The sequence below is a fragment of the Tiliqua scincoides genome, chromosome 6, assembly GCF_035046505.1.
Source record: "Tiliqua scincoides isolate rTilSci1 chromosome 6, rTilSci1.hap2, whole genome shotgun sequence".
NCBI lineage: Eukaryota > Metazoa > Chordata > Lepidosauria > Squamata > Scincidae > Tiliqua > Tiliqua scincoides.
This window is the reverse complement of record NC_089826.1, coordinates 46,637,474-46,660,101: the sequence shown is the minus strand read 5'-3', so window position 1 is coordinate 46,660,101 and position 22,628 is coordinate 46,637,474. Positions and strand designations below refer to the sequence as shown.

Below are 22,628 nucleotides of genomic sequence, written 5' to 3'. Positions count from 1 at the left end.
CTGTGGAAGGCTCCTTGGAGCCGGATAAGTGGCACACGTCTCCTCCTAAATCAGAAGTGGCGAGCGCTGCTTCCTGATGCCCTGAGGACTGCCCCCTCCCCTTGAGTTAAAGGGGAGCGGGGTGGTCCTCAGATGAAGCTGGGAACTGCACCAAGAGTGGCTGCAGCAGTGCAGCCACTCTCGGTGTGGTTCTCCACTGCTCTGAGCGCTGCCTTCCTCATCTTTCCTTGAAGGGGAAAGGGGTAGTCCTCAGAGCAGAGCCGCTCTTGGCGCGCTGTCGCCAGGCTGTGCCCCCTCCTGTCCTCTGATGGGGGAGGAGAGGAATGTGGAGCCCTAGAGCATCTATGCACAGGGGATGTAACCCTTTTCCCTGCTCCAGAGGAGACAAGTGGATGCCCTAGAAAGGCGGCATGCTGGGAGTTTTGACTCCTGGTGCACTGACGCTCTAGGGTGCCCTCTCGTCTCCTCCTATAAAGGAGGAGGGGGGCGGCCCAGTCTGGTGTCAAATCGCTGCTGGATAGGCAGCATAGACCAATGGTGTAACTCAGTATAAGACTGCTTTCTAGGTAAGTAAAGTGTATAATGAAGATTGCTAAGCAGTTGTCATTTAAAACCTGAAATCAGGGGAGTCAAACTCGTTTTATACAGAGGGCTGAAGTTAGCATTCAGGGTTGCCTGTAGAGGGCCGGAAGTGATGTCATTAAGCAGAAAGTGACATCATTAAGCAGCTGATAACCAGAAATCAGCACCTTGCTCTCATATAGAAGTTCATTAACTGCAAATGACAGAAGAGAAAATACGCAAAACTTGATCATATTTCAAAATATGGGAAAGCCCAATCTTCATGTGGGCTGCTGTTTCAGTGGTAACACCTCAGCACTGCTCAGCAGCTGAGAGCCTGAGGGTCGAATAAAAAGCTTCCGGGGGGCCAGCCTTATGTTTGATACCCCTGCCTTAAATGGAAGCCCCAGTTCTGGGAGAAAAAAAGTTGCCCAGTTCAGGGCAGAAAATATGCATTAAAAACATCTTTTAGGACAAGCAGAAAGGGAAGGCCACGTTTCTTTCTATCAGACTGACAAAGTTCATTTAATTTAACACACTTGGCAGTGTCTGTCTAAATACATCTCAGATTTTGAGTGTATGGAAAAGAAAGTGAAGCCTGTGCTTTAAAATTAAATACAGTAATTAATAGATCTTTATTTCTTTACAGATGTGGTTACTGACATCATCTATATACACTTCAAAAGACAGTAACTTAATCTTCTGGGAAAATTGATTGTGCCTCCTCTTCAGGAGTGACATGGAAAATGCTTTTGTCTAAGAGGCCAACTCACAGCTATAGCTTACAAATTGTCTCTTTCTCCCTTTCACTCACCTGCAATAAACACAAAATCCACTTGACAGTTTTTAACTGGAAATCCAGGGTGCCACAATTAAAATCTCATGTTTGCGCACACCTTTATTAGCAGATTTCTAGCAGCAACACGATACATTTTTCTGCATCAAAGTAAATTTCATTAGACGTTCACATTATCATGGGAATATAGTTATGCATATGTGCTAAATATATTTATAGAATAAATTGCATGTCAAATAAGGGCCCAATCCTATCCAATTCTCCTGTGCCGGTGCAGCCGTGCCAAAGGGGCATGCACTGCATCCTGTGGTGGGGAGGTGGTAACAGGGGCCTCCTCAAGGTAGGGGAACATTTGTTCCCTTATCTCAGGACTGCATTGTGGTTGCACCAGTGCTGCAAAGTTGGATAGGATTGGGCCCTCAGTCTCCTAAAATTATTTTTAATGCCCATATGCCCAGAAAATACTCACAAACAGACCAGGATGGATGATTTTGGTTTTTATTTCAAAAAGTTATTGTGCTCAGATCTTTGAAAAGTCAGAGTCTTGTTGCATTCTGCCTTTCATTATAGCAAAAACATGTTTTTCCTTTTATTTCTGATTCCAGATGTGACATCCATGTTGATAACTCAGAGCTCTCTGTAGATGGTAAACTTTTATTAACTCTCTTCCCCCATATTAGTATTCCATTTGAACAAATGAATAATTAATTGTTGCAAATAAAGATGGGATTCAGTTGAAAGCACAGCAACCGAACCATAGAAATGAAGATCTGAAGGCATCCCATGGGTCACTTTGCCCATTTGTCTGCTTCAGCAGGAGAGGAGGCAGAAGGCTGCCATGCATGAAATGGCTTAAAATCCTTCTTTTGAGAGTTGTGCTATGGTTTATTTATTTTCTATTTTAATTTTTCTTATTGTCCATAAGCAGAAACGAGTGTCAGTTTTGACCATTTTTGTAACATGGTAATCAGGGCTGGAGATCATCCCTCTCTCATGATTGTCTTAACTCTTAACCCAATGGTTCCCAAACTTTTTCAACTAGCAGCTCCCTTGACCTACAGTTCGAGAAACACTGGTTTAAGGGTGCACCTTCTTCTCACCTTCCCTACCTATCTCTCCACTGCCTGGCGGTTTGGGTGACTGCAGAGTAGTGGAGCACCAGTGTTCTACCAGTGCTAGCTCAGTGCCGGCTGGCAGGGCCAGCTCTGGTGCTCAGCTGGCGCGAAGGGCTCACAAATATACTTTACGGCGTGTCTGCAACGGTGTGCACTGGCGGTGAACCGGCACACTCTGTTTAGGATTGGACCGTCAGTCTTACTGAAAACAATGGGCAATTCTAAGTAAAATAAATTCTGAGTAAAATATTCTGATATATATCAGAATATACAATTCTGAGTAAAATAAATAACCGTTTCAAACACCTCTAACTATAATTTGTTTATTAGCAATGAAGGACTACTGTAATGCCCTTTATGTGGGGTTTGCCTTGAAGAATGTCAAGACATTTCAGTTAGCACAGAAGGATGTGGTCTATTGATTATGGCTGCCAGTAGGGATACTACCCCTAGGTTACATGAGTTGCAGTGGTTGCCAGTTTGTTCCTAGGCTCAATTCAAGGTTCTGGGTAAGTCCTAAACACTTTGGGATGTGAGAATCTTATGGACTGCCTTCTCTCATATAAGCCTCCTTGTGTTCTCAAGTCATTGACAGAGGCCTTGCTCAGGGTGCCAGAGACAGGCAAGGGTTAGGGACAGGCAATCCACTAGGAACAGGACCTTTTCAGTGGTGGCACCAATCCTATGAAAGTCAGAAGCTCGTAAAGACTCCAATCTGGACACTTTTCAGCGCACTTTAAAAACTTGATGTTTCCTTCAGGTTTTGCTAGATGATTTTTGTTGGCCATGGGTATTTAGTTGTTCCTCCCCCCCTCCCCCGATTATGATTGTTGTTTCTTTTACAATGGAGTTGGTTTTTGTTGCTGTGGTTTGTTTTCAAGTTTATGATGTTTTAATTATTTATACTTTGCCTTTGCTACCCTCTGGATAGGAAAGGAAGGATATAAATGTTTTAAAATAGTTTTTTCAAAGTGACTCATATTTATCAGCGTTACAGAAATATTACATTCAAATATTTCTGAGCATTTTATGCATTTGTAAGCTATGTTAAATAATATATTTTTTCCCCAGAAGAGTGTTTATAATCTCCATATCAGTTCCTTGAAGTACGGGGGGGGGGGGGGGAAAGCTTATTTTGCCCAGGCAGTCAAAATTATTTTATTATTGTACTGGCTTCTATTTCATCTTTAAAAAAAAAAAAAAGAGTTCAAAACCTAACAGCACCATTATTGCTGTTGTCTTGGTTTCCACAAGCAAAATAAATTTGGTACACCTGTTTAGCACATATTTACAGCTAATCTCAGGCAAGCACTTTGCCCTCTAGACCTGCCATTCAATTTCTATTGTGACTCTATTTGGAAGACATGTGTTTCTTTGGAATCAATTGTTTAGAAAAAGCTTCCCACACTTGCACGTTGGAAGGTACATTGCTGCCCCCAAGTGTCTAGCAGTATGTATTCAATATATATGTCATTATATTGAATTTTGCAATGTTCTTTGCACAAGTATAGTATGTGACCTCACCAGATCCACAGGCCAAGGACCTCACCAGGTCCATAGGCAGACCAACAGAGAATCAACAAGAATGCCTGAGTCATTAGAAGCGGTTCATCGCAAATACTACAAGTCCAGAATCTGAGTCAAGATTTTGGCTGAAATGCACCACAAAATGACTCCTAAAATTATATGGGCAGAGGTTGAACATTTGTTTTCTAAGGAGTTGGGGCACTCTCACTTAAGTCTTAGTAAACCAATGTACAGAAGTAAAGAACAGAGATGGGCCATTTTTTGGCACATTTGCACCTTAAATGAGGAATATGTGAATGAAGGGCTAAAATCATTTTAAGCACCCCTCTGGTACCCCATCCTGAGAGAATTTCACCCTGCCTGCTTCTTCCCACCTGTTAAGCAGGCTTATTTAAAGGCTCTGCTCTTTCACAAAAATTTTAACATTTGGTTTTTAATCTGAGGTGGCACAGTTTTTATGAAATATTACTATAATTTTCTTGCAGAAGCTTGGATCCCAAAAGTAGGATACTAATTTATAAAAATAGTATTTTTAAATAATGCAACAATCCACTGGGAAGAATACAGGTGGACTTTGAATATCCACTGATTTGACTTACCACTGATACCAAGGTCCACCTTTAAATGCCTTGTCACGAGAGAAGAAAGCACCAAAATCCAATTTTCCTAACTTCATGCTGTTAAATAATTATAATTTCATTTCATTAGATTTCATTGTTCTCCCCCTCTACTGGTTGGATGTGGTGTTGTGTCTATACCAATGCATTCTGGGGTAACAATAGAGGAGCAAGAAACCTGCAAGTGGGTCTTTGAAGCTATTTTTCCACTGATTTGGTATCCACTGATTTTTTTTAATCAACTGAGAGTTCCGGAACAGTACACCCAGTGGATAACAAGGCCCGGCCTGTACATCAAAATGAAAGGCAATTTGAATTCCAACAGATCCTTCCACTGATCTGTGTTGTTGCCTAGTAGCTAAGAAAAAAGCAGGGCAAACCTACATACAGTATATCTACTCAGAAGTAAGTTCAGTTGTGCTTAATGAGGTTTACTCCCAGGAAAGTATGTTAAATTGCAATCCACCTGCATTGTGAGTTTAGTTATCTAATGACCTACTATACAGGGTGGCTTCAAAGATTACAAGACAATGCAGTGTTTCTCAGCTGTGGGCTGACACCCATTAGGTGGGACATGAGCTAATTTCAGGTTGGTCCCCATTCATTTCAGTGTGTATTTTATTTTTAATTTATTAGACTTGATGCTATCATAGTATGTGACTGCATTTGGGGAAATGTCACAATCTGTACTTTTAACAGGCTACTATATATATGCTCTTAACAATGAAAGTCAATGGAGCTTACTCCTGGGTAAGTAGGTGATGCTGTGAGCTAAGAGCTCTCACTAAACTCTAGCCAAAGTAACACCATTTTAACATCAGTTCCGACTCTGCCCTTAAAGATGCTTGTTAGCAAAAGGCTGCAAGCCACCCCTCACCCAGTGTCTTGTCCTAGAGATAGCAGGGCCTCAAGAGTCAGTCTGCAACAATAATTCCTAAGAGCAAGGGCAACCTACATCAAAGTGCCTGTGGTCTCTTATCTCTCCAGTACACTCTAACTCACTATGGTAAAGGGTGGAGAGAGAGATTAGTGGGTGGGGGACTAGGCAGTGAAAGTGGAAAGTTACTGGACCCTTGTCCCCTTAGTTTTGCTAGCCTTGCCTTTGAGTATAAAAAGCTAGCTGCGTCTAGCTACACTTGCGCATGATCTGAGGCAACTAGCCTCCTTGCTATGGTACCAGCAATAAACAAGCTGTTTTCTGCTATACCTTCTCTCAGAGTGTTAAATTGGGATGTAGCACTCGGGGTAACAAACCTCACACTGCCTTTGGGCAACATAGGGATAGAATTGCAGGCTTCCGGATAGTTGGGGATTTTTTAAAAAAACAGATCAGCAACTGCTGAGGGGGGCGGTTAGGAGAGTTTTTCTTATTTAAATAAATTTTTAAACTTACCCTTATTGTAAACTTTTAGTTTACTTACTTGCTCAATTAATTAATTGATTTGATTTTGTTGTATGGGGGTGTTAAAAATTTGCCTGCTTGATTATGGCACTTCTGGCCATGACATCACTTCCAGGTTAATGATGACATCACTGCTAGTGGGTCCCAACCAGTAGTCATTCTAAAATGTGGATCCTAGTGCTAAAAAGTTTATGTGAACAGAGTGCATCATTAGCCTGTGGAATGCAATGCCACAAGATGTGATGGGTATTACTTTGCATTGTGTGTGAGTGATATTTAAGCTGCAGTCTTATGCAGCTTGCACTCAAGAGCAAGTGTCACTGAACAGAGACTTACTCCTTAGTAAACCTGTTTAGGTTGGCAGTGCAAGGGCACGGTCCTGTGCATGTCTACTCAGAAGTCAGTCCCACTGTGCTCAACAGGGCTTACTCCCAGGAAAGGGTGCCTAAGCTTGCAGCCTACACCTTCCTCGCCTGCTGGCGGTCCCCGCAGCCACCTCCCCCCGCTTCCAAGCGCCACCCTGCAGGCGGACGGGCGGGCGGGGGCGCGCCGCAGGAGGAACGTCTCCCCCGTCTCCGGACACGGCTCCCCGCCGGGCGCCAGGAGGAGGAGCCAGCCAGCCAGCCAGCCAAAGCGAAAGGAGAGTCGGAGGCCGGGCGCGCCCGTGGCGCCCTCTCCATGGAGTGGTGGCTGCTGCTGTGCCTGCTGCCCGCCTTCGGGGAGGGCGCCCGAGCTGCGCGTGCGGGAGCAGAGGGGGGCTCCCTCGGCGGGGGAAGGCGCCCTTCCCTTCGGCTCAGAGCCCGGGGGAGCGAGTGGAGGAAGGAGGCTGCCTGGCGGGTAGGTCCCGGCGGCGGAAGGGCTGCTCGCCCGCGCAAAGAACCCTCTGCGCCCCCCGCAGCCTGCAGCGTCCAGAGGGCGCCGCCCACGACGCTCACCTGTTCCCGCCATCGGCATCCCTGCCTGTGCCATCGGCACACCTGGCGCTCTCAGCAGGCGGAGGGGACAAGATCCTGCCCCGAGGAGCTCCCTCAGCCAGTGGTGCGGGGACCACCACTGGCACCTGCGGTGGGACTCAAGGCGGCGGGCAGAGCTCCAAAGCAGGCTTGAATGTGCTCGAAAAGGCCCTCCCATAAGAACAGCCCCACTGGATCAGGCCATAGGCCCATCTAGTCCAGCTTCCTGTATGTCACAGCGGCCCACCAATGCCCCAGGGAGCACACCAGACAACAAGAGACCTCATCCTGGTGCCCTCCCCTGCATCTGGCATTCTGACATAACCCATTTCTAAAATCAGGAGGTTGCGCATACACATCATGAGCCCATACACTCCCGTCCACCCAGAGCCTCTTACTGGTTTTCGGCATGTTGCATCTGGCCTCCCAACCCAGAAGTAACTGGCAATGGTGTCATTGCCAGTTACTTCTGGGGGGGACTTCAGATAGGTGGACCATGTGAAGGGCTACAGCAGCCACGGCTTTTGAGGTAGGACATTCATTTAAAGAGAAGCAGGCCACCTTTAGAGTGACTTACATAGGTCCTCTACAATGCATCCTTTGTGAAAAGCTGTTGCTAGCAGGCTATTTTCATACAAGTATTTTTTTTTTTTTTTGTGAATTACTGATTTTTATTTGAAGGTTCCTTCCAATAAGGAAGTGGCAAGTCTTCTTGATGAGAATGTCTTGTGTGAATCTTTATTAGAACTTTTTTTTATTTTCACTGCAGGGCATCAGCCATAAACCAGTGGAGTTCTTAGAGTTTCTCGAAGCAGTGGTCAGTCCCTGCTCTCTCTAGGGCAGCAATGCTGCTCAGGGCACTTAGTCTCGGTAAAAGAAGGTGAAGGCATGGTTGCAGCATTTTTGAAGAATAACACAGTCAGGCTCCCATCACATCCCTCCCAGTCAGGGCTTCCCTCTGGGCTCCAGATGGTAGGGTGCTGAGTTCCTTTGGGGTCTCTGGAGACTGATTAGCCACTGTGCTCTTCCCCCACCATTCAGCTCCTCTCTCCTGCCTTCCTTTCCTTGTCACTTACTACTCCCCTCTGGCTCCTTTCCCATCTTACTCTAATTGGCCTTGTCTTTCTCCTATGTATGTTCCATTTCCCTTCTTTCTGGTGAAACACCCTCTGTCTGGTGTTTCCATTCTCCCCCTCCCCCTTTTGAGCTGCTCATTCTGACCCCAGCTGCAGCAACTGCCAGGTTCACTGCCCTTCAGCTGGGCAGCAGGGTTTACTACCCTTCAGCAGTGACCTCATTGCCAAGCATCTTTGTGGAAGCTCACATAAGCTTCACACAGACTGAGCCTGCCCAGAGTTGTGGCAGTAGGTGTACCACCACTAGTAAAATGTTAAAATATACCATACAGAAAGGTATGCTGGAAAGAGGAACAGAAGGTAGATAAAAAATTAAGGAAGGGCTACTGTTGACTCCCCAAAAGAAGCATTCTCTGTATTTGAAATATAAGTAGAGCAAATACAGTATCAGGGTACTACCAGCATACTGTAGCTAGCCTCTTGTGGTCCAAGCCAATTAATTCCCCTGGCTAGCTCTAGCAGTGTACAAAACTGCTCAAGTGCACCCCAGAACCAACACTAATAGGTAGCTTGCCTCTAGGACTGCAAGGTCCCTCCTCCCAATTCTCTTAGCCAGTGGTTCTTACACATTTAGCACCAGGACCCACTTTTTACCATAAGAATCTGTCAGAACCCACCAGAAGTGATGTCATGACCAGAAGTGACATCATCAAGCAGGGAAATCTTTAACTATCCTAGGCTGTAATCCTACCCACACTTACCCAGGAGTAAGTCCCATTGACTGTCATTGTTAAAAGAATATGCATAGTAGCTTGTTAAAATTTCAGATCTATCACATTTCCCCAAATGCAGTCACATACCATGGTAGCATCAAGCCTGATATATTAAAAATAAAATGTTGAAATGAATGGGGACCTCCCTGAAATTGGCTCACAGCCCACCTAGTGGTTCCCAACCCACAGTTTGAGAAACATTGCTCTAAGCAGCAGCTCTCCCTCCCCTCAGCTTTCCAACACTCAGCAGCCTCTGTTCAGTTAGCCTCCTACTTCCCACACACTCTCTCTCACCTGCAGGTGCTGCTTTTATCCCTGACAGTCCTGCTGTCTTCAAGTGGCTGCAGCTGTGCAGCACAATCAATGCATTTTTAAGGGCCTGGTGGTACATTCTAAGGCCATATTTCCCAGACTTGTCAGAGCAAGGGGCCACTGTTGACACCACACCCTATCTCATAAGAACAGCCCCACTGGATCAGGCCATAGGCCCATCTAGTCCAGCTTCCTGTATCTCACAGCGGCCCACCAAATGCCCCAGGGAGCACACCAGATAACAAGAGACCTGCATCCTGGTGCCCTCCCTTGCATCTGGCATTCTGACATAGCCCATTTCTAAAATCAGGAGGTTGCACATACACATCATGGCTTGTAACCCATAATGGATTTTTCCTCCAGAAACTTGTCCAATCCCCTTTTAAAGGCGTCCAGGCCAGATACCATCACCACATCCTGTGGCAAGGAGTTCCACAGATCAACCACACGCTGAGTAAAAAAATATTATCTTTTGTCCTAACTCTCCCAACACTCAATTTTAGTGGATGTCCCCTGGTTATCATGCACATCATGGCTTGTAACCCATAATGGATTTTTCCTCCAGAAACTTGTCCAATCCCCTTTTAAAGGCGTCCAGGCCAGACGCCATCTACTTGAGGTATCTTGCACATTTCCTCTACACCATGTCTGTACCACTTAGGAAAATGCCTATAGAGTAGAACCACATATGGCTCATTTCCATATCAGTTAGAGGATAGACTCTAGTGTGGAAAGCACCACCCTGTGGGTCCACTCTATAAAGGTGACCTATCAGTCACCTGAGGGACTGAGTGACAGGGAACTGATTCTTTTGCCTTCTGATAATATTAAAGTTGGACTATAAAGTAAGTTGTGTTTTTATAAATGAAGGTTATCAGTTCTACAGTTAAATCTTTCATACACAAGTTTGTTGGGAGGTAGCACAGGTAGTGTCCATGCTTGTGAATAAACCTCACTCTAGTAAGTGTGCCAGCACTGTAGAAAAACATGGCTGCATTTCAGAAGTGTAATTCTTGCTCTTTTGCTCTTTCAGGAAAGCATTAAGAGAATTAAGCATTTGAATTCATTCTCATCCAGTGGCAACATCTCTGCTGTCTATGGAATAAATCAGTTTTCCCACTTGTTCCCTGAAGAATTTAGAGGTATAGTGTTTTTCTTTGAGCAATGCCACCTTATCTTTAATACAAGAAATTTTGGCAGGTGTTTGTTGTTTTCACAGAATAGTGAATCTATACATGTTATTTTTGCAGAAAAAAAATCACAGTAAAGTATTTGTTTTTAAGAGGGTAGCAATGCTGCTCAGGGGACTTTTCCTTGGTAAAAATCTTGTCTATGAACAGACTAGAACAGTGGTTCCCAAACTGGTGGGGTGTGACCCACCAGTCTGGGAAGCAGTGGCCAATGCCTCTTTAAGGGATGGGGGGGAAGGCTAGCAACGTGATCCCCAGGATTTCGCTGCTGCTGGGGATGGGCGAGAGGTTCTCTATTCACCTGCAGCAGTCCAGAGAGGTAGGGAGACCTCCATAAGGTTCCGCATGCCTGCCAAAGTGCAAAAAAAGTACACTTCTGGTTTTTGCAACAAAACTGTAAGTGCCCTTTTTCATTTCATTTTTTTTTTTTTTGCACTTTGGCAGGCATAACTGCAGCACTGGCCACTGTTGAGTAGAAACCCCCTCCCTCTCCCTGGCAGCATCCAAGTCCTGGGAATTTCGTTGCTGCCTTCCCTGCTCCTCCACAACAACTTACAGTGCTCCCAATCCCCTTGTAGGATTGTAGCACTGGTCTAGAATACGTTCTGAGTTATGTCTAAAGTTTCAACCCTTTCTTTTTAAAGCTGTTTACTTACGAAGTAGACCATCTACTGTTCCCAAATACACTCCAGGGCCAGAAGGAACACCTTTACCAACCAAGTTTGACTGGCGGGAGAAGAAAGTTGTTACACAAGTGAGAAATCAAGATGCAGTAAGTTCTGTGTTCATCTTAGTCTTGCATCCTAAATATCTGATAATTCCTTCAGCTCTTCAACTCAGGGGCAACCTTGAGATCAAAAAGTAAAGGCCTCTGTTCTCTTTTTGAAACAGGGACAGGTGCCAGTGTTGTGATGGCAGTGATATAAAAAATAAGTAAATATTTATTTTTACTGTATCTCTGGTTAACAGGGCATAGGCGTTTCCACGAGATGCAGCTAGTGGTAAAGCTGAAGGGAGCCTTGGATGACAGGTTTAAAAGCTACAAAGTCCAGTGCAGTTCTACTAAAATCAGACAAGATGTGCATTAAATTTGCCACTTAATCTAGAAATTGGTCCCATAAACAGAATCTATGCTGAACTAGAGAATATATTATACTATATATTTATATACTGATTTGAAACAAAAGTGTGTTCAGAGTGGTTGAAAAGAAAGGAGTGAGATGGTTCCTTTTCCCAGAGGGGCTTGCAGACTAAAAAGAGACTTAGGGCACAATCCTAACCAACTCTCCAGCGCCGAGATAAGGGCAATGCAGCTCTGAAGTAAAAAGAACAAACATTCCCTCACCTTGAGGAGGCCTGCATGAATGCCCCCCAACTGCAGGATGCAGCCTATGCCCCATTGGTACAGCTATGTCAGAGCTGGAAAGTTGGTTAAGATTTGGGACCCAAGAAGATAACAGAACAAGGGAAGGGAAGTGGAATCAAGGAGAACCTGGGTAAGACTATGCTGTTATTTCATGTTTACGTACTTAACCCGTTTCTGCCCAGCCCACAGGTGTACACATTTGATCTCTGTTGCGTATATGCAACATTGGGCAGAAATGGCTTAAGCTTAGTCATAGTATCAGGTTGGCCCTTATCATCTACAGGTTTACGTCCAGAGGTCTTGTGAGGCCTGACCATGGATTTCATTATCTGCACATTTCAGTATCCATGGTAGGGTGAGGTCCGGAACTGTGAGGGCAGCAACCAAAGATGACTGTTGGTTAAGTGTTGTGCTTTCCTTTCCAGTGTGGAGGCTGCTGGGCTTTCAGTGTTGTTGGTGCACTAGAATCTGTCTATGCAATTAAAGGGAATGTTCTGGAAGAGCTCAGTGTACAGCAGGTCATTGACTGTTCATACAACAATTTGGGCTGTGGTGGTGGCTCTACTGTTAGTGCTCTCAGTTGGCTGAACCAGGTATGAATTTCTCACAAATCTACAATCTCTGCTAATGAGTGGTTGTTTTTGGAAAAGAAAAAAAGTGTCTGAGAATTGTCAGAAAACACTGTTCTGTTGGGCCAGGGGTGGCCAACTTTAGGGCTCCTGGATCTTTAACAGTTGTATAGAAGAGGGAATTTCAGCAGGTGCTGATTTTCAGATGAGCCCTAAAGTTGAAAGGTTGGCCTAAAAGGTTGAGCCCCTGGGCTAAATCAAAGATATTGTTCTGTGTGTAACCATTACTTTCCAGATGCTTCTGGGAAATATGGCATGATGGCAGTATTGGTTTGCCCTCAGCACATAGGTCATTGGATAACCTGTTCTGACCATGCTCTGACTGCAAAACACAGCTCTACATGGCAAGAAATCAAGAGTAGTTCTCACAGCCCAGTTCTATCATGGATTGAATCGGCGCACAGAGGGTTTTATGACAGTGGAACACAGTTCCACAGTTCCACTGTCATAAAATCGCCTTCAGCAGTTGCCACTTTAGGTTGTGCTGCCGAACCTGCTGGCAATGCTGGTGAGCATAGACCAGAGGTGTCCCATGACGGTGATGGAGACTTTCCCCAAGATAAGTGAGCAAATGTTCACCTACCCTGGGAAGACCATTCCAGTCATACTCTCCTACAAATACAGTGCACATTCTGTTGGCTCGGCTGCGTCAGCGGAGGGGGGATTTGGGGAAGGACTGAGCTGTCAGGCTCATGAGCCTCCTACCCCACCTGAACAAAGAGATATTGCGCTTATTTGAATGCAGTAATGCTTTGCTCCTGTTATGCAGATGGGTAGGGACTGTAGCTCAGTGGTAGCCCAAATGCTTTACATGCTGAAGGATCCAGTTTCAATCCCTGGGGATCTAGGTAGGACTGGGGAAGTCCTAGCATCTGAATTCTTGTGGAGCCTCTGGCTATATAGCAGCCATTTTCTGGTGTGCCGTGAATGGTCTGCAGGTGTGCCGCGGGAATATGGGGGCGGGTCATTTATTAATAGAGCCATTGGGGGATGTGAGCCCTCTGCCCACAGTACAGTGTGCCCTGACAATTGTCAACAGACTGATGGTGTGCCTTGACAATTTTAGTGCCTTGACAGTGTGCCATGAGATGAAAAAGGTTGAAAATCACCGCTTTATAGGAAACTGCCTTATAACAAGTTCATCTAGCTCAGTATGGCAGTGGTTCCCAAACTGTGGACTTTGGCACCTGAGGGCACTGCAGGAAACTCATGGGGGTGCCAGGGGATGTCCCTGGCAGCCTCTTTTTCCTGGCTCTCCTGGGTGCCATCATCTTGGATAGTACGAGATCTCACACGATTCTTGCAAGGTCTTGCGAGAATTGTGCAAGATTTTGCACAATTCAAGATGGTGATGCCTGGAGGAGCCAGGAAGAAGACGCTGCCACGAAAGAAGGGTGTCGTGATCCTGGTAAGTTTGGGAACCACTGCAGTATATCACAGTACTCAGCTGGATGGACCGATCATCCAACTTGATATAAGGCAGCTTCCTATATAAGCAGACCTTGCCATTTCAGAGGCCGCTTTGGTCATCATCATTGCAAGTCATTGGTTTGATTTATCTTCTTGCAGACACAAGTAAAACTGGTGAGGGACTCAGAATATACCTTTAAAGCTGAAACAGGAATGTGCCATTACTTCAGTCGCTCTCATTTTGGTGTTTCAGTCACAGGGTATGCTGCGTACAATCTCAGGTAACAGCTGTTTCCTTCTTTTTTTCTGGCTAGCTCACTGGTTCTACATACCAAGTGAGTATCACTGTTATAAATGGCTGTACCTGGGAAAGGTACAAATCTGTTCACTTAATTCAGAAAGAAAGAAGAGTTAAAACTGTCATGTTTTGTTAATATCACTATTATTATTACAAAGGATCAAAACAGAATAATCGTGTTAGATGTTCTTAGGAAGATACACTGCTTTTTCACAGCTTTGAATGTCTCTAGAGCGGATCTTCTGCTTCCCTTCACTGGCCTTTATTTATATCCCATCTTTCTACCATCATGGAACTCAAGGCAGTAGATATGGGGTTCCCAGGTAGTGTCTCAACCAGGCATCAACCAGCTCTGACTGCTTCGTTTCAGCGTGGTTGCTTTAGGGCCCAACCCTATCCAACTTTCCAGTAGTAGTGCAGCCCCTAGGAAAGGGAACAAACCTGGAGGAGGCTTCCGTGGCTGTCCCCCTACCACAGGATGCAGTAGATGCACCATTGCCATGGCTGCACCAATGCTAGAAAGTTGGATAGTATTTGACCCTTAACACATGCCTTCTTACCATACCCTGGAAAATTAAGGTGAATCATTCATCTTCTCTTTTACAAGGCCAGTGAACCAATTCTTTTCTAGAATCCTACAGTCTTTGAGATAAAGAGAAGTCTGCTGATGACACTCATGTAATAAATATATATCCACTATTCTCTTTTCCTTTGCATGTGCAGAGCACCACATAGCCTCTGTTGATCGCTTTGCAGACTGGATTTATTAAGCCATTTCTGCCCAATGTTGCATATACATAACAGGGACAAAACGTGTACACCTGTGGGACAGGCAGAAATATGGGTTAAGGAAGAGAACAGATACAAAGCACCAAAGCTTCCAAGACAAGTGGGTGTGATATAGAAGAAGATACATGTGTAGTACCTATTTGCCCAGTTGCCTGTAAAAAGGAGTCAGTACTGTTTGCATTTGCTTTGCAATGTGTACACTCTTTTACTCATGTGAGCTGAACAAACAGCAGCACTGAGTACAATTTGGATAAGCAACAAGTTATTATTGGAGGTTATTTCTTTGAGAACTACAGCAAAAGCGGTTTATTGAATACCCGGGAATACAAAAGAAATTACAAATGTTTGCAAGTGGTCAGAAACCAACCATTTAGAGTGTTTAATTCAGCTCCATCTGCACCAATAATAAATGTTTATGAAAAGTCATTGTATAAATAAAAAGCAGACTGGTGAGGAATTATTCTCATTTTCTGTGTTGCTTGCAGGTTGCCGCTTTCAAAATATTTTATAATGCTGGTTTATCATGATGGTTTGTTGATGTTGGTTTTAAATAAGTTAAAATGAATGAATAAATTCTGCAATCCTAACCACACTTTCCTGAGAGTCAGCCTCACTGAACAAAATGGACTTACTTCTGAGTGTACCTGGTTAGGATTGTGCCGTCAGCATAATAAATACTTTATAGCCACTGAAATTGAAATTGCATGCACTACCTGTTTAAGGCTACAATCCCATGCATGCTTGCCTGGGAGTAAATCCTTGAAATTACTGAAATTGATAATTTCAACAAGAGTTGTTAAAATAACAAACTTATCATTCTGTATGTCATGACTCTGAATAACTGCTACCTTGAAAACACTATGGTTGTAGTACCATCTAAAGTACTGTGGGAGGTTAATAAATTTTTATTTTTTTAAACCTGTACAGTGGGTCCTTTTTATCTGCAGATTCAGGTACCCACCACTGGTTCTGAACCTGCATCTGGGGGACCCAAAGAGGACCTCCCGAGTGCGACATCTGGTTGCATCTGGGAGGTCTTCTGAGTTGCAGGGAGACTGCGCACGGATTCCCTGTGCTTCAGAATGCCTGCCGGTGCCTTCTAGCAGGCACTTCCTGTTTTCGCAAAAACCAGAAGTGCTTGCTGAAAGACTCTAACAGGCATTCATAGACATGGGGAGGTTGGAAAATAGATTGGACAGCGAATTTCATTATCTATAGTTTTCGGCATCTGCAGGGGTTTTGGGAACAGAACAGACCTATATCTTGCCCTTTGATATAGAAAGTGTCTAGGGCATTTTTAATCATTCTCTTACAGGGCAATCCTCTGCATGTTTACTGCATTAAGCCATTTCTGCCCCATGTTGTATATATGCAACAGGGACCAAATGTATACACCTGTGGGCAGGTTTTCTCCCAGGCAAGCATGCACGGGTTTGCAGCCTTAAACAGGTAGTGCATGCAAATTTTCAGAGTCTGAATAGTACCCAACTCCTATCAGATTATAGCAGTGGTAGACGCAATATCACTTGCTTAGGGAGAGAAGAAACAGTGTCTGGAGTCGGTCCCCTTCTTTGCCACAAGTGGCCATTGTTCATGTTGATAATTTGACTGAGACCACATACAGTCAGCCCTGACCAGTAGCCTAGCCACTAGCTAGAGGGGTGCAAAACACTAAGTTTTGCAGGGCATCTCACCTTGGTGTGCAAGCAGCTCCTCCCCCTCCCCTTTGGAGCCATTCTGAGCCACTAGAGCAAATTGGAGGAGACACCTCCATTTTGTTCTAGCGTCCAGGAATGGCTTTGAAAGGGAGTGGGAGGGGCTGCTTGCACACCAAGGTGAGGTGCCCTGCAAAACCTAAAGCCCAATTCTAACCTGAGCTGGAACAGGCAGGTCAGTTGGCCTGTGCTGTTTCCAGTGTAGGGCTGGAGGTGGCTGTGGCACAACTTAGGGCAAGGGGATATTTTCCCCTTACCCTAAACACTGCCCCAGCCACCACAGTGCACCAGCTAAATAGCTGTGTCTGTCTGCCGCCCTCCCCCCCCGAATGGCCACAAATTGCCTTCCCCCCTACCACCCTAAACCCCCATGGCAGCAGCCACCACTGGTGCAAACTTACCTCTGTACCCCTTCTAGCTACGCTACTGATCCTGACTGCTACTATGTGTGCTCAGCAGTCCACTGTTTTGCATGAGTATCTCAGAGGTCAGTGACCCATTCTCCCTTCCATTCATCAGAGCAAGTACAGTCTAATTCTGGCTGTGTGCACACAGCTCCAGCTGCTGGATGCAGAAATTGCTCTGGGCTGTGCAGACATAGCAGCCTGCTGCCGCATGTGTGTAAATGGATCTGGAGTGTACCATAGTTATATTTTCCTTATTTTAGCAACTAAAGATTCTGCACAAACGTTTCTATAGTAACAGTAAGTTTAGCCTAGTTATGTGTTCATCAAGTCGAGTGTTGTTCTGATTGTTAAAGTTCACCAACAACATCTTTTATGTTTTATTATTCTTGTTGGCTTCATCCAGCAATTGTATTTTAGTCCGGAGTTGGCCAGCTTCAGCCTGATAATCTGAGATCCCTCCCTCTGGCCAACCAGGGCTCAAAAGTAGAATTGTTTTGATGGCAGATGGCATTCTGATTAAGAGGGATTATTTCTTTGCCTTGCAGTGGGCTGGAACATGAAATGATGAAACTGCTTCTGAAATGGGGTCCTCTGGCAGTCATTGTAGACGCTGTTAGCTGGCAAGATTACCTGGGTGGTATCATACAGCATCACTGTTCCAGTGGAGAAGCAAATCATGCTGTTCTCATTACTGGCTTTGATCAGACAGGTAACATTTCATAATGTTGATTATGTATTGGTTAACAGCACTGTGGTTCTTCAGAAATAAATTCCACTGATTCTAAGGGATTAATTTCCATCCAAGTACAAAAACCCCCCAAAAAACAGAACCCATAAAAATTTTATTAAATCCTACAAAGGTCCAGTAAATTTCAAGAAACTTACTGGACTCAAACTTCAATCTTGTTTGAAGATTATTGTTCCAATATTTCATGCACAAAGTCGACTTGTATACCCTGAAAGAAAAAAGAAGAAAAATTAAAATTAGCAGTTTTATTCAAAGATTTGTGGGTTCTGTTTTTTTTGGGTCACCCTATAAGTTGTGCTTGGAAGTACAGATTGAAGTTCAGTAACAAGTGAACATATTCAATGTTCTGCATATTTTAATTACAATGCAGGAAAGCTCTTCAGGCACAACAAAATATTTGCATTTTGAAATATTTGAATATTTGCATTTTGAATATTGCAATCCAAACTCTAAAACAGGCTTTTTATAGCTCAAGAGTGCCCTGCTGGGTAAAACTGTGAGGATGCATTTGGTCTGAGTAGTACCAGTGAAGTCCTTCGTGGTGGCCAGATTAACTGTGTGCTGTTGTGTGAGGAATTGAGTGGAGAGGTAGCATGTAGAATAAACTCCTTCCTGACTCGGTGGCAGATAGCCATAGGAAGATCAGAATGGACTTCCTTATATACCATTTCTTGTTGGGTGGATTTGCATATGTGCAGTTCCTCATACAATTACACGCATGCCCTGGTATCCATGGGGGTTCTGATCCAGACCCCCTTCGTGGATATTGGGGGTTCGCGAATATCATGGATGCTTCTCCCCACCCCCTGCAGCCTCCCCGTGTGCCCAATACACCTTTTTAAACAGTGGGGCAGAAATTGAGCCAATTTTCACCCCATTTGTTAAAAACATTGTTAACTTGGGGGGCATGCATGGGGTGGGGGCCCGTTAAACTATTTTATAAACTTACCAGGGACACATTGTTTAAACAGGCTGCCTTTCACAGCCAGGAAGGAACAGCAGTGAGGTCTTCCTGTTGACCTTCCTCTTTAACCATTCCAGCTCCTTAAGGAGAACAAAGCAGCCAGAATGGTTAAAGAGAACACCAGTGAATTCAACAGGAAGACCTCACTGCTGTTCTGGCTGCAAAAGGCAACCAGTTTAAACAAGAAGGCATCCCTGTAAGTTCATAAAATAGTTTAATGGGCGTGTGGGGAGGCAGTTTCAAGTAGTATAAACTGGCTGGTTAAGAAGCCACATACTGTACAAAATTCCAGGTTCCATCTGCACATTACTTCCATATATTGTGAACATTCTGTTCCTAGTCTTCTATTCATGAATGGTTGACATTTCCATTTGTTTTTTTTAAAAAAAACTTACTGAAGTCATTTTACAGGTAGCATTCCATATTGGATTGTACGGAACTCCTGGGGACGTTTATGGGGAATAGACGGCTATGCTCATGTCAAAATGGGCTCCAATATCTGTGGTAAGGCATTGGGATTGGTTGCACTGGAGGCAGACACTGATCTATGACTTTTCTGATCCTTTTGTAAGAGCCTGTTCAATCTTCAGACAGTCACATTCCCCACCACCACCACCACCACTTTGCTGTCTCACAGTGCAGCAGCAGTAACAATCACAGTTTTCCTGCAGATGAAAAGCTAAGCTGTCTGTCATGGTACATTGAGGATTGTCCTACATGCCTGCCTTGGTGTTTGCTTATATCCTTGGCTATACCCCATTAAACCTGTTGGCTGTAAAATGAGCAGTTTAAGGATTACCACCTTTTGGGCACAGTCCTAACCAGGTCTACTCAGAAGTAAGTCCTGTTTTGTTCAATGGGGCTTACTCTCAGGAAAGTGTGGTTAGGACTGCAGCCTTTGAGTAGTAAGCTAAGAAACATTAAGCTTGAATACATACAACCATGCAAAATGCTGCTCATTCTTCTGAAGCAAGTTGCCACTGACTTCTGACATGGTGATTAGACTTACTCATATCTGCAGCTTCTCTGTGGATTCTCTTTCTCACTAGAGCACATTATTTATTTACTTACTTAGGGCCCATCCTATCTAACTTTCCAGCACTGGTGCATCTACAATGCAGCCCCAAGGCTAGGGAACAAATGTTCATAACTACTCTCCTGCCACAGGATGCAGCACGCACCCCATTGGCACAGCTACACCAGGGCTGGAAAGTTGGATAGGATTTGGCCGTTACTTACTTATATCCCACTTTTCCCGTGCCAAAGTGTTTGAATACATACAGCCTTGAATACATACATGCTAAATGCCCAAGGCAGCTTACAATGCACCATAATAAAATGCTCATATACTCTCTAACAGCAATCGTTTAAACAGAAACAGAAATGGTTTAAAAACAAACACAAAACAAAACCACCCACACAGAGGCCTTAGAAGGGTGGTAACTATGTGGACCAGCAAGAAGCAGTCAAGCCAAAGGATTATTACAGAGGTGCAGAGGGCAGACATCAACCCGTCAACTAGACGGCAGATGAAACAGGCATGAGCTGAGCTCTTGCCAAAAACCAGTCAGACCCCAATCAGAAATATCTGTATTCTAAGAAGAAAAGATGAGCAAATATATTGCTCAGGATGAAATGATAACATTGGATTTATTTATTGCCTTTCTAGGTATTGCTGATACCGTTTCTGCCGTGTTTGTGTGAAATTGCTGAGCTAAATGATGACTTCATCAGATACTACTTTAATCAGTAGGAAGGCATTTGATTTTCAAGGACGAAAACTTGTGGGCATTGAAATCTTTGGATGTTGCACCTCTAAGACTCCCGAAAAAGCATGTGCTTTCAGCTTGCACCACAGATATGTACTGGTGGAAACAAAATGGCGTGCAGTAGACACATAATGTGTGCTAGATCATCAGTTAGGTAGAAGGAAGGTATTTTCAATTGTCAGTTTAGCAGTCCAGTCCTAGGCAGGATTGGGCTGTTGGACAGCTCCTCTTACCAAAAGGTACAGTGCTCCATCAGCAATTTTGTGGGTTTTTTTTATTTTATTTTATTTTTCCATAAACAAACACACATACGAAGCACATACATACAAACATTGAAGTTGCAGGATACCATATACAAATTAATTAATAATTCATTCTACCAATAATTTCTTATATCTCTTAATATAATCAAAAAAAGAAAGAAAACAATTATAAAAAGAAAAAAGGATATACAAAAAATACATATCCATTTCTAAAAACCCTGTTTCGTATTCTATATACTTCACCATTTCATCATCATAATCATCTCTTCCCTTCTTTTCCCATCATTCTTTATGTTCTTTCAATAAACTCTTAAACTTTTATTAATACAGCTTATTCTAATACAAATTTACCACTAAATACTTATCATAAATCTAATTATAAACAAATCTACCAAACCACTCATATACTGCATATCCATTGCTTTCTAAACTTTACTTTCTACCTTCATATAATTTCTCCATCTATAAATTCCAAAACAATATCAAACAAATTTAAATCTAATTCATCAAAATTAATCTAAATCTAAATTCATAAAAATTAACCTATAAAATACAAAATCTTAAACTTTTATTAATACGACTTATTCTAATACAAAATTACTACTAATTACTTATTATAAATCTAATTATAAACAAATCTACCAAACCATTCATATATTACATATCCATTACTTTCTAAAGTTTCCACCTTCATATCATTTCCCTAAATCAAATATTACGCCACTACCAAATCATGTCATTATCTTGAATAGCAATTTAAATCTTGCGTATCATCTCTAAACTTTTTTTTCTCTCTTTTCCATCTTTTTTTCCTGATAAACTTCACAAGAATGTCTCTTAAGAGTTCATGCTTTGATATACACCCTCTTCTTAGTTTTCTTATTCCTGCCAATAAATCCAGATCCTGGCAGGTCATCTCCTTCTCTTGGTCAATCTCTTGGTCAACTACGCTTGTTGGTTGACATGTCTCTTCCCCGTTCTGGTTCAATACCTTTTGGGTACTTATCCTCCAGTCTGCCCCATCTTTCCGTATTTCCATTAAAATTGTCATTTCAACTTGTTGGTCATTATTCTTCATTATTGCAGCTTTAACTTCCATTTCATTAAGCTTATTTATCTGTTGGCTTAAGGTTTCCACGCTAATTTGGATTTGTAAAATTTGGATCACTTGTTGTCGACTCATATCAAGCAAATATTCCAGCTTTTGTTGTAATAGATTTTCCCAATTTGTTCCTGATGAATCCATGATTTTTCCCTTACAGTTTTCTTTTAGTCCACTAGATGTCCTGGGCAATCTCTTTGCTATGGAATGCATACATTTCGTTTCCCACAAACGCCAACCAAACAATGTTCAACTCACCACTCAGTGATAGGAAATCCTTCCGCACTCAAATAATCCAGAATTCAACATCCAATAAAACTTATATCTCATACAGGGTTGCAGATTTGTAAACTTGTATTGATAAAGTTATACTCCATATAGTGCCAACAACTCAAATGTCTCTTCTCAGATTTAAAAACAATGAGGTGGAGGAATCCTCCCCCCCTTCTCCTTTTTCCAAAGTCAGTTGTTTAAAGCCGGGATTTACATAACACAAACAGCACTTACTTTGTTCTTCCAAGTATCTTCTTTCAATAGATGAAATCTGTTTCAGGAGATGGTATCTCCACAAGGGTTTTGCAGTTAGTTGTGATTTCACATCTCCTCCCCCACTGCCTTGAACGGCCAAGTCCTGAGAAGCAAGCCCCCCGGCTAGGCTCCAACCTAACTCAGGTATCACCGTCAGGATGCCTAAACCTCCCCTGGCAAAACCTCTCCTGATCGTGCCTGTTCAGTTCACTGCATTGTCCCGCCCCCTCTCCATCAGCAGCCATTTTGCATGCGCTGCTGCAACTTTGCTGCTGGACCACACCTGCTAGATCAGGTAAGATAGTGGTGCGGGCTAAA

The 22,628-nt window shown here is 43.5% G+C and overlaps 1 protein-coding gene across 1 annotated transcript; it reads left to right on the top strand.

Annotated features, from left to right (window-relative positions):
- The first annotated feature begins 6,669 nt into the window (after positions 1-6,669).
- CTSO (cathepsin O) lies at positions 6,670-20,837 on the top strand. Its single transcript, XM_066632636.1, has 8 exons — positions 6,670-6,855; positions 10,166-10,274; positions 10,967-11,094; positions 12,114-12,281; positions 13,887-14,008; positions 17,482-17,645; positions 19,060-19,152; positions 20,318-20,837. The coding sequence occupies exons 1-8, from the start codon at positions 6,697-6,699 to the stop codon at positions 20,350-20,352; spliced, it is 978 nt and encodes a 325-aa protein (XP_066488733.1). The 5' UTR covers positions 6,670-6,696; the 3' UTR covers positions 20,353-20,837.
- The last annotated feature ends 1,791 nt before the right edge of the window (positions 20,838-22,628 follow it).

Coding starts and splice junctions, on each gene's coding strand:
- CTSO (XM_066632636.1), top strand. CDS start 6,697: ATGGAGTGGTGGCTGCTGCTGTGCCTGCTGCCCGCCTTCGGGGAGGGC. Junction 10,275..10,966: donor GTTCCCTGAAGAATTTAGAG/GTATAGTGTTTT, acceptor TTCTTTTTAAAG/CTGTTTACTTACGAAGTAGA. Junction 19,153..20,317: donor AATGGGCTCCAATATCTGTG/GTAAGGCATTGG, acceptor TTGCCTTTCTAG/GTATTGCTGATACCGTTTCT.